Consider the following 12,730-nt stretch of genomic DNA (forward strand, 5'->3'; position numbering starts at 1 on the left):
ACAATGAAAACATTACTTTACCAGAGCTGATTAGGAAGACTTTCAGCGCTTTAAATGAGCAACGGATCTTATTATTGAAGTAATTTACACTTGTAAGTGAAGACCTTTACGCAAAATTATGTGAGGTTCTCAATTCCTGTGAACGTCGGCGAGTCTGCTGATTACACTCATTTCGAACCGAAGTAGAGATATTTTCAGTGCTTCGACCGTTGCATTGTCTGACTGGCACAGAAAAATTCAATAGTGAATATTAGATTTTGACTCGAATTTATGCACTATAGATCATTCACGCCTATCCAGTGGAGCGATAATTACTACTTCGTGAACTTCACCGCGACAAAAATGTATGCCTTGAACGAAATTGCCATATCTGAAAACAAATAATCAGTGTACCTTTGAACACAAATTTGAAAATGTTTATATCTATCTTGAGAATCACTGGCAATCTTTTTTTAACTAATGCGCTAACACCCTTTTTGGGTGTTTGGCAGAGCTGCTCCTCCTATTTGTGACGTGCGTCTTGATGTTGTTCCACAAATGGAGGGACCTACAGTTTCAAGCCGACTCCGAACGAAGTTTTCCTTAATTTTGGAATCTCACTGAAAGATTCGAACCTTCGTTCTCTCTGAGTTCCGAATGATAGTCACCCACCAACCCATTCGGCTATGGCGGTCTCTTTTTTACTTGCTGTTGTATTTATTATTCTTTGGCTTTCTATCTTGCACATCTCTACTTTAAACGTGTCTTTGTCTTGTATGTAGCACCCATTTTTGCAAGGCTATCTAAAAAATAAAGAAAACGATTTACAAGACTAACTGTAAAGCGTCAGCTTTTCCTCCGCCAGTTCTCGCTTGTCACCTGTCACCAGTCAAGCAACCACGGAATAATATGCCATACAATCTAGCAATCTATGGCATGGCAGCCGGTTGAGTAGTTAAATTTTAGTAGTAACGTAAGCATGGGAGGACTGAAGGAGCATTCATTGGAGATGTGAACAAACTTTGTAACTTTTTTAACCTTTTAAAAATATTAAATAAGTTCAATATATTTATTACAATATATATGATAAACTTATTCTCAAGATTGAGTTCTCTTCCTTTTAGGTTTTTTCGCTAAAATGTATAATAAAAAATATATCTAAATTCGTTACATAATTGCACGTAATTAAAATTTGTCTGCTTTCCCTCCAACAATTTTTGGGCATGACTTTATTGACATGCGGATTTTTAAATTTTAATGTTTAATCCTACGCAAAATCCCCTTCTGTCCTTCTGTCGATCGCTACCTTTATCAATGTCAATTTAAGCTGCAGAGAATTTAATAAGCGCACCTATCAGCAACCTGAACAGGGCGCAGACTACTCGCACACACCCAATCACATGCAGCACCTCATGGCTTCAATAAAAAGCAGTGCAACTCGCGTGTACACAACGCGATAAGACTGAATTGGGTGTCGGTCGACCGCGAAAAGGATACCACAAAAGGGATTTAAAATACAAAAACAGGCACAGAAGGAGAACAAAGCATGAGTAATCAAAAAACAAAAAGTGCAATGCTATCAATATGTAGTACAGCACTATTTGCTACGAACTGGCACCACTGTACGATCTGCTGCCACCTGAATGTGTGGGTTGCTGACCAACATAACGACAAACAAACATATTGGAGCACAATAACTGCATTACAAAAACGTCTCTGTGCTGTGACATAACGACAGTTTTGCCTGTTGTACTGCGGTAACAAGAATATATACTTTTTCACACCCAAAGTGTGTTACGACTAACAAAAATATGTTGCAAGGTGTGTATGGAGACCTATCGGCAGGAAAGGGTGAAGAAATGTTGTGATGGTTAGATAACGAAAAAGTGACAGCAAAATACAGGTATGTAATGCTCATGTGTCTTTTTATGCCCCCCTTGAGCCAACATTGTCGCCATTAAACAGTGGTACTCATCTCTCTCATGTCTCTCACTAAGAATCACCGACTAGTCGTATGAGTAACATCATATGGATATACAGTGGAATTGTGCTACTTTTTCTAAAAATTTACAACACACCAAGGTACACTATAGCTATTTTGTTGATGCCCCTGAAGCATGAGTACGAATGAGCGATAGATAGACAGAGTGCACAAGGCAAGCCCAAGCGCTTGTATGGCAACGCCTAGTTTTAGCAGCAAATGGGTTTAATGGCGTAACACCGGTACGAATAGCTTTTCAATTAAAGCACAAATTCAATGAAAAAAAAACGATAAAAGCGCTTTATTACACTGAGGCACCTACTGAGCCGAGCAGTTTGCAGTGGCTTAATAGTTTTTGTGTAACACCAGCCAAATGGGACCAGCAGCCGTGAGTGATTTCCACATCTATGTAAGTTGTGTCCTTGGGTTTCTGAGGACGGTGGAAATACGAGTAGCTGAGTGATAGGATTAATGGGTATTTGCGAAACGACTGTGCGCAAGAATTACAAGAAATAAACAGAGGTAGCAATAAATACGTAATTGAAGTAGATGCGAAGAAAAAATTGACTGAAAGAAGTGCACAATTGGAAAGGCTTATACTATAAAATATAATGGAAGAAATTAAATTGCACTAAAAATCATTTATACCATGAAGCAATCTATTTTGCATATATAAATGATGCTTTCCATTTCAATTCAACCGGGCTATTCGGGTCATGTTCTTCGATTTGGATGTAACTTAAATATGTTGCTCTCTGGTCGAAATAATGAGACACGTATTTTTTTGTTCGCCCGAAAAAAATTTTTTTCAAGAGTTATCGGCAATTTTGTTTTTCGCCTCAAACTCGATTTTTTTTAATTATATAAGAAAAAAATTTTTTTAAATGCCCATAACTTAGTCAAAAATGAACCGATTTTAATAATTCTGGGTTCAAAATGATCGTAATTACTTACACAAGCGACTTCATGTAGAAACAATTGCAAAAAAGTAGTTGAAAATTTTTTATTTAGCAAAAAAGAAAAAAAATTGAAATTTTTTCAAAATTCAATATTTCAAAAAGTGTATTTTTTTTTTTTTATAACTTTTTCCAAATCAAAAAAACATCTCAAACTTTAATTGAGCTGCATGCCTAGTAGCTAAAATGAGTTGTTTTTGAGTAATGAATTTTTGAGTAAACACCCTGTTTCGCACTTTTTGTTTTTTGCAAAATAAAAAATTTTCAACTACTTTTTTGCAACTATTTCTAAATGAAGTCGCTCGTGTAAGTAATTACGATTATTTTGAACCCAGAATCATTCAAATCGGCTTATTTTTGACTAAGTTATGAGCAATTAAAAAAAAATGTCTTATATAGATTCTTTCCATTTCAATTCAAAAGGGCTATTCGGGACATGTTCTTCGATTTCGATGTAACTTAAATATGTTGCTCTCTGGTCGAAATAATGAGACACGTATTTTTTTGTTCGCCCGAAAAAAATTGTTTTCAAGAGTTATCGGCAATTTTGTTTTTCGCCTCAAACTCGATTTTTTTTAATTATATAAGAAAAAATTTTTTTTAATTGCTCATAACTTAGTCAAAAATGAACCGATTTTAATAATTTTGGGTTCAAAATGATCGTCATTACTTACACGAGTGATTTCATGTAGAAATAGTTGCAAAAAAGTAGTTAAAAATTTTTTATTTTGCAAAAAACAAAAAGTGCGAAACAGGGTGTTTACTCAAAAATTCATTACTCAAAAACAACTCATTTTAGCTACTAGGCATGCAGCTCAATTAAAGTTTGAGATGTTTTTTTGATTTGGAAAAAGTTATAAAAAAAAAAAAAATACACTTTTTGAAATATTGAATTTTGAAAAAATTTCAATTTTTTTTCTTTTTTGCTAAATAAAAAATTTTCAACTACTTTTTTGCAATTGTTTCTACATGAAGTCGCTTGTGTAAGTAATTACGATCATTTTGAACCCAGAATTATTAAAATCGGTTCATTTTTGACTAAGTTATGGGCATTTAAAAAAAATTTTTTCTTATATAATTAAAAAAAATCGAGTTTGAGGCGAAAAACAAAATTGCCGATAACTCTTGAAAACAATTTTTTCGGGCGAACAAAAAAATACGTGTCTCATTATTTCGACCAGAGAGCAACATATTTAAGTTACATTGAAATCGAAGAACATGACCCGAATAGCCCGGTTGAATTGAAATGGAAAGCATCAAATATAATTAGCGCTTACACCATGTTTTGGGTGTTGATCCAAGCTATCTAATTGGTGAAGTATTTGGATACTGTTTTACCAACTTGAGAGCAAAAAAAAAAGATTTATCGGTGCAAAGATCACGATGACTCAATGAATAGGCAGCCTAGGAGAACACTCGAGTTCACTACAGAATACAATCAATATTTTAAGTTTTGCACCACTTAACACATAGATGGTGCTAGTTTTATTTTATAAAAGAGATGAATTTTTCAGTTAGTACTGCCTTAAAAAGACAGCTGTTAAAACTGACTTGACTTTGACTTTAAGCCTGTTCGTAGAGACACCGATAATACACAACACAGTGAAAGTCCAAATGAGGCGGTAACACCAGAAAACGTCAAAAAAAATCCACAAAATCGTTTTTAATGATCGAAAAGTGAAGTCCCGTGAGTTATCTGACATCGTAAAGATATCAATGAGCATTTGACTATGAGAAACCCCTGTTCAAAGTGGGTGCCGCGTTTGCTCAGTGCTGACCAAAAACAAGAACGTGTTGATGATTCTGATCAGTATTTGACCATGTTTATGCGTAATAAAATTACATTTTTGCATCGATATGTATCAACTGATAAAACATAGATCCCTCACAGATGTGCGTGGTGTAATAGACATCGACTACCTTGAATATGAATCAATAGCGAATATTATACAGCGCCATTCGAGCATTTGAAGCCGAAATTGCAAAGAGATGTCCGTATATGGCAATGAAAAAAAATTTGTTTTATCAAGACAACACACCGTATCTCAAGTCAATAAAAACAATAGCAAAACTACGTGAATTGAACTTCGAATTGCTCCCACATCCATCGTATTCGCCAGATTTAGCTCCCAGTCACTACTGACTGTTCGCTGACCTAAGAAAAATGCTCGCCAGTAACAAATTTTGCTCGAGTGAAGAGGTTATCGCTGAAACTGAGGCCTCTTTTGAGGTAAAAGATAAATCGTTCTACAAAAGTGGTATTGAAATGTTAGAGCGGGGTGGAACAGTTGCGTTGCTCGTGACGGAAATTATGTTGATGAATAAAGCTAATTTTAAACAAAAAAAATGTGTTTTCTTTGTTAGGCTCGGGACTTTTCAGCCCATGTGTTATACCTAATAACTTTTTACGCATCAAAAAAGTCCTTTCACACACGCAAATGATTTATTTCTCAAAAATGTACACAAAATTTAGACTATGTTTGCGAATGTCCACTATTGAAAATAATTAGCTTTAATAGCCTTATATAGAATGTATCAAACCCCTCAAAAGTTTCGCTCCATAAATTATAGGTTGTAAATAAATTCCCTTTGACACTCTTATAAAATTTTGATTACTGCAATATCAGCATCAACTCTCGCTCTATCGCATTAATGAGCCGCTATTCAGCCTGTCAAACAGTTATGACAATTTTGACAATGTCGTGTCATTTATAACGACACAGTCTATAATAAACGCCTTTCCGATGCATTAACATGAATAGAGAAAAGCGTTCGTACAACGAATGTGAGTACAGCCGCAATATATGTGCATACACTCAGAAAAAATTCCCTCCCTAAAATAAAGAAAACCATTCTTTATTTTGAACTCTTCCAAATTCATTAAATTTTATCGCTTTTGAGTATTTTTTCTTTTAAATGACTATAAATGTGTTTGAAACATAAACCCGTAGTCCTCATTTTGATGTTACATTCTTCTTTGTTATTTTTTACTTTACTTACAATTATCTTATCGAATGCTCATTGCTTTTACGAACATACGTAGTTGATTGTTTATTTTCTTCGTGATTATATATTTTGTCGTGCAATGGATGAATTAATAGAAATTTTAATTGAGTTGGAAGGCGAACCGTTTTTGAACGTGTTTATTGGTAAGTTTATGGATATTTTGTTTTGCTCATTTTAGTTATTGCTAATCATTTCAATTATAGAAAGCGGTCTAACTAAGGAATCATTGAAGCTCCTAAAGCCAAGCCATTTGGATACATTGATCGACACATCGCAGTTTGGACCAAGGGTAATTTTTGAGCATAATCTGCTCAATTGGCAAGCGCAACAGGTATTTTGTTATTTTGTGCATATACACACATACAGATATGCATGCAAAAATTCATAATCTTCGTTTTACTTCACTAGGGAATAAAAACACAAGCCATTCACACTGAGGCATGCGCTTTATTGGCAAATGAATATCGTGGCGAGGTAAATGTTTTTTTTATTACTTTTACTTTAGTTATTTATTTATTTTAAATATACATTTCTGTACTTCATATAAGGAATCTTTTGAAGCAATACTCAGTAAGTCGGCGGGTGGATCACAAATCCTGCAATACTATTCGCAAAAAAAGTGTCTCACTCCAAAGTATAGGAAACTTCTAGCTGCAACAGTTGCAAATTATTTTATTTCTGCTGAAGTACATCCAAACCCTAAAACATTTGAAGCTTTCGCCAATAAAATTGTGGATTTATTTACGAGTGAATCTAAAGTCTGATCACAACCTAAAATTTTTATTAAAAAAAAGTTTTCTAACCTCGATTTCATTTACACAGGATATATATTACATTCATAAGAAAGGAAAAAAGCCAGGTGGATCTCTGTATGCTAAGTACCACAGTGTATTATTGAAACTTAGACGGGATGGTCTTATTTCCAAAAGAGATGTAGAACCAACAACAAAAGGAACGGAGATTAATTCTTGCGTAACAGGTACATATATCGTCGTTGCGAAAGCAATACCGCGTATATCCAATATACAAAACTACATAAGTGGTGAAGGAAGAGAAAACTGATTTTTTACAAAAGTATAGCTCAATTTTTTAACTGAACTTATAATTTATTAATATTATGACAGAGATCAATATACAAATAGTAATTCTGCAAAAGAGTGTACGTGAAACTTCAGTTTCTTTGGTCAATTCGTTTTGGTTTTATGCAGTTTTGCAATCGCAACGACGATATGGCTTTCTTAACTCATGAGTATATTTTGGTTTAATTTAAATTTTAAATGAGAGATTATTAAATATTATAATCTGCGTTTAATGTAACCTTTATTTAATAAAAAAATTACATTTAGATTGCATTCAAGAAAAATCATGGTTAAAGTATAACGTTGAACCATTCGATGAAGTTCAACTAAAATGGGAAGCGACTTTTGCTGTGCGACGACAAATGCTACAAAAAGATGCCAATTTAAATACAATTTTAGAAGAAAGGCCTCAGTATAAGCAGAGTTTTGGACATTTAATGGTATAATTCGTGAGTTTTATTTACATAAAAAATAATTTATTGTTCTTCATTCCTATCTTAGATAGAACTGGATTTTAAGAAGCTGTACCACGAAAAGCAAAATTTGTTATTTGTTAGTTTTTTTAATGAATTTTTCCAGTTTGTGTTTCAAAAATAAAAAACTAAAACCAAATTTTTTGCATTTTTATTCAATATTTAAAACATTTCATAATCTGAAAATTCAGGTAGATTTTTTAAAATTGAGAAAAAAGCTATTTTTCTTTTAGTAAATTTTTACTAGAAACAAAATAACAGTTTCCCTAATTCCAGGAAATTTTTTTCTCTGAAATGAGTAATATTTTTATTTTCTTTTAGCAAAATATTATCTATTTCAAACATAAAATTTATTACAAATATAAAAACAAATTCCTTAAATCGGGAAAGTTTTTCTCGAAAGCATGTAAACATTTTTTCTTCATTTTGAGAAAATATCAGATACTGAAAAGAGGATGCCTTTTCATAGGCGCCAAATCATTCCCATATTTCCTCATTTCAATAGTTGTTTTAACTTGAACCGAAGAAGTTTTTTTTTTGAGTGTAGATACATAAAAAAGGAAATTAGAAAGTTATATGGAAAAATAAACAACGCCTACGCATGCATACAAACATTTACAAACTTACAAACTTGCAAATGCCTGGCAATAAACGCTGATACTTGCAAATGCATATTCATTTCGAAAATACCATCTTTAATTGTCATCATCTGCCACAGTGACAACGAATGAAGAGAGTTGATGGGTAACACCACAAACACTTGCACAGATAAAGTTGTCATAACTGACAGCAGGATGGAAGGAAATTGAGCAGAGTCGTGTGTGGAGAGTGGAGAGAGTGTGAGCGGTGGCATGTGTGGAAGGCAAGAGAGTGAGCATGCAGAAAAATTGTGTGTGATGTGAGGTAACTAATGCATATTAGACATATCTGCGTGGAGTGTGTGTGCGTGCATGTAGTGCGTATGGGGAGACGTGTGCTTGTACATATACTAACAGTCATCATCATGAATATTGCCATGCTTTTCTCATTGGATTTGTGTTTTTGCTACACATCCGTATTTGTTCGTAAGCATGTACTCGCATGTATCTGTTTATTAAATATAACAAATATCCTTTTCATTCGATATTGCAATATCAAGTTTATCAAATTCTCAAAGCAATTCACACAAAAACAATTCCCATACATTCAAAGCTACACACGAGCTAAAGAAATTCTATTTAAACGGCTCTTAAGTGGATTGAAGACTAACGGGGAGAGATGAAAAGTATATTAACTTGCAAAGAAATATGAAATTTCAATCAAGCAAAATTAGTTTTCGATATACATACATAGATACTTGCATTAAAATTTAAGACGCTCCAAAAGGAGCTTTCAATTTGAATTGCATGCCATTTGTCATGTTTTAAAGGGCTGTTTTATTTAGAAGGATTGAATAAAAACGGATGGATGTCCGATTGATTAGAGCATTGAGAATATTCTTTTTAAAATTGATGGAAATTATCAAGGAGACAATGCGTGGAGGTTTTTTTTTTGTGTCGGGACGGACTAGCAAGTGCAGCACTCAGACACAATTAAATCCATTGTACTGCACTCGGGTTCTCTTTTTAATTTTCTCTAAATCTACTCGATCTCTGAAGATCTTGTAGTGCCAAGGAGCCAATCTGGTCGCTTCTCAACACAAGGCGGGGCAGACGCACAGAAAGTGGTCCGCCGTCTCATCTTCCTCTCCACATGCTAGGCAGAGTGCACTGTCTGAGATGCCCACCTTTTCCATGTGCTTTGCCCATAGAAAGTGGCCCGTCATCAGTCAAACCACCCTCTTACAGTCCCCTCTGCTTAGTGACAGGAGGAACTGCGACAGTCAGTCGGGCATGGCAGGTAGCATATGTTTTGTCCATCTGTAGCCTCTCTCAGACTGCCACTGCTTGTGGGTTACAGTAACCCGTTTTCTAACCGTAACTTTGATGGCTGCAGAAGGGAGTGGCAGAACGAGCTCCTGGCCAAAAAAGTTGGCCTTAGAGCCCAGCCTGGCTAAAGAGTCAGAGAGCTCGTTTCCCGCGATACCCACGTGTTCCGGGACCCAAGTTAGCATCAACTATTATTATGTCTACGATATAGTTCGGCCTGGATTTACAGGACTCGATTACCCTTGAAGTAGTTGGGGGGCTGTCTAAGGCCATGAGCGCAGCTTGGCTGTCGCCTGAAACACAGATGCATGCATTCCAAGAGCAAAGTGCAGTTTTGTCCCGCTGGATTCTACGTAGACCCCAGAGACGGAGCCGTGCACGGTCCTAGAGCCATCCGTGAAAATGCGAAAACAGTGTTTGCCGGGTGCATTTTCTGAGTTTGAGCCTCTGGCCACCACACTATATCTCTTCTCAAGCACGACTCTGGATGGCATGGAGTCAAGTGGCATGGGAAGGACCGTTGGATCGAAGTTCATGCCTACTCTCTTGCCCAGTGCCGTACAGACGCCGTACCAGTTCCAATGGTGCTTCAGCCTACAGATGACCTTCAAGGTCTCTCCTTGGATAAAAATATCAAGTAGTGGTAGACTAATCAGCGCATCTAATGCCGAGTCTGAAGTAGTCGGAAAAGATCCGACGCAACAGATGGCCACATTGTGTTGTAGTCCCGATAAGGTCCTCCTGACTCCCACGAGAGAAAGTCTACTCATCCAGACCACTGATGCATAGGTGATAATTGGTGTTATCATAGCCGTGGACTACTATTGTGCGTGGGGGTAGTGTTGTAAAATGTAAAGTAAAATCTGGCAACTCGCATTTAAAATCTTGTTGTTCTGTATCAATTTAAAGATTATGCTCAAATATCATAGTCTAAAAAATTTCAAAACTCGCATTTCTTGAACCACGGTCATACTAGAGTTAGAAATACAAAAAATTCAAATTAGTTTAAGTACAGGGGAGTCATTCTGGTGAACTAAATGGTTTTTCCATATTTGGCTACTCAAGAAACCTAAGGAGAATGATATAGAAAAACTGCCTAAGTTTTGCGAGGAAATACTTTATTTTTCTTTCATCCGAAAATATTTACAAAAAGGCTTTACTCCAGCTGCTATTCGAGACAAAGATTTGCAAATATATGAAAAAGTATCAGTGCGTGACACTATTTTTGGGATGTGAGAAATTTTTTTAAGAACGATTACATCGCGTGAGTATATGAAAATCTTCAAAGTGCTCGACCCATGGAGGTCAGAAGTTTGTTTGGTGGTCACATTAATTTTTCATGTTTGTGACCAATATTTCTTCGAAAAATTTGTAATAGCGTTTAAAATATCAATCTGAGCAAAATATAGTGTTCCGAGTTATGAAATCTTCTATACTATAAAGGTGAATGTCTGTACGTTGTCCGCGCATCACTACGAAATGACAACACCGAATGACGTAAAAATTTTTATACTTTCATATTTTCACTAAATGAAGGTTATAGGCATGTTTTTATGATGGAACTCCCTTCCCACAGCCCCCAGGCCGCGCCACCACTCTCATTTGTCACTAATTATCGAATATTTGCTTAAATTTAATTTAAAAAATCTTAGTTTTTCCTATTTTCCACTGTTTATAGCACACTCTAGACTTCATAATCCGCATAAGCTGTTCAACTATGACCCAAATGCAAAGTTCAAAAACGGTTTGAGATAGAAAATTAATAGAAATAATTTTGCTTGATATTTTTCTGATTGGTTCTTTTCATTTTATTCAACGAGGCATAGGAACGGATGCCGGGTATTGTAATATTATGGTCATTAATAAAAAATTATTTTCTATGAAATTATTGTTTGTAATTCTTTTATATACATATCCCAAATCCCTCAAAACTACTCCTACGCGAGCGGGACCGCGAGTTAAAGCTAGTAATAAAATAAATCAAGAGAGGTTTTTTTGAAAAATATTTTAACTCATAGTTTTCCATAGGGGATCATTCGGGCTATTTGCTTTACAAGTACCTAATATGCTTTTGGATGAAAAGGGTATACAAATATATTCCTTCAAGATTTCCACTATGGGTCTTTCCTCACAAAAACCTCACGCGATTAATAAAAAGCGAAACTGGTCACCTGAGCCATTTGGAAGATATTATACTTTATATAATATAAAATTGTAATTTGGCTGAAAGTGGAGAATGACTTAACATCAATTTTTAAGGGCGAATCGAACATTTTCAATGGCTCAAGTACTAAAAAAGCAATTACTTTTCAAAAATGCATTATTTTTATCAATTAAATAGTACTTTTTTCAACAGAAATGTGGCTTTGATTATCAGTACTAAAAAAATTTACAAAAACTAGAGGTTTATGCAATATTTGAATAAAAAAGTTATCAAAAATGTGCGGCCTAAGTTTATCCTTTCTTGCCGCAGCCGAAGCCGAAGTTCGTCATTCTCTACTACTTACAAATTAAGTTTGCTCTTACTGAAACACCCTATATTTTCGATCTCTAATAAAGCAATATGAAAACCAATTCAACAAATTGACCAAATATTGTGGCCTTTTGTGGTTTTAAGTATTAATAGAAAGCATTGGAAAGCAAATAACTGAATGACTTCTTCCTTAACTTAAATATATACATATGTATGTGTTTGTAAGCGTATTGAATAATTACACAGCAATATTTCAGACAGAAACATCAAATTATTCTAAGAAGTTCTACCCTCTTTTGTAAGAGAAAAAAATGTTTATATAAAATTTCTATTTGAAATCAAAAATGTAACTTCCAGTCCAACTTTGACATGCACTCAAATTTCTTTGTATGGAAAATTAATGGCATTTACGTTAATGAAAAATTCTCATATTTTGATAGCACAAGCGCTTGCTATCCCTTGCTTGATTCTCTTGAAACGGCAGAAGAAAAAGTAAAAACCAAAAACAAAAATACGCAACCAAAACTAACCAAACCGAGCTAAACTAAACAAAAGTTCACCGCAAACAAAGGCGCAAATGTGAGCAGCAAAAAGTACTCATAGCATAAAGCAAATGATGAAATGAAAATACACACAATAACCACACACTTAACCCCCAGCCATACACCACTGAAAATATGGACACGCACGCTCGGCCAGCCAACACAAAACTTTGTCTATACCTTCAATACACAAAAAGTAGCACACAATATGGCTGTATAACTGTCACTGGCACGATGTACGACTAAGTAGACTGATTATGAATGGATGTATAAGTGAGTTGGTGGGTGTATATTTGTGAGTTGGTGCTTGTGGAAGATACAGTGCGGCCATTAT

The 12,730-nt window shown here is 35.0% G+C and overlaps 1 protein-coding gene across 1 annotated transcript; it reads left to right on the plus strand.

Annotated features, from left to right (window-relative positions):
* Positions 1-5,980: 5,980 nt before the first annotated feature.
* LOC128861948 (uncharacterized) lies at positions 5,981-7,447 on the plus strand. The gene is made up of 6 exons (XM_054100322.1): positions 5,981-6,065; positions 6,126-6,253; positions 6,331-6,396; positions 6,471-6,680; positions 6,745-6,901; positions 7,269-7,447. The coding sequence occupies exons 1-6, from the start codon at positions 6,002-6,004 to the stop codon at positions 7,445-7,447; spliced, it is 804 nt and encodes a 267-aa protein (XP_053956297.1). The 5' UTR covers positions 5,981-6,001.
* Positions 7,448-12,730: the final 5,283 nt, after the last annotated feature.

The sequence above is a fragment of the Anastrepha ludens genome, chromosome 4, assembly GCF_028408465.1.
Source record: "Anastrepha ludens isolate Willacy chromosome 4, idAnaLude1.1, whole genome shotgun sequence".
Taxonomy (NCBI): Eukaryota; Metazoa; Arthropoda; class Insecta; order Diptera; family Tephritidae; genus Anastrepha; species Anastrepha ludens.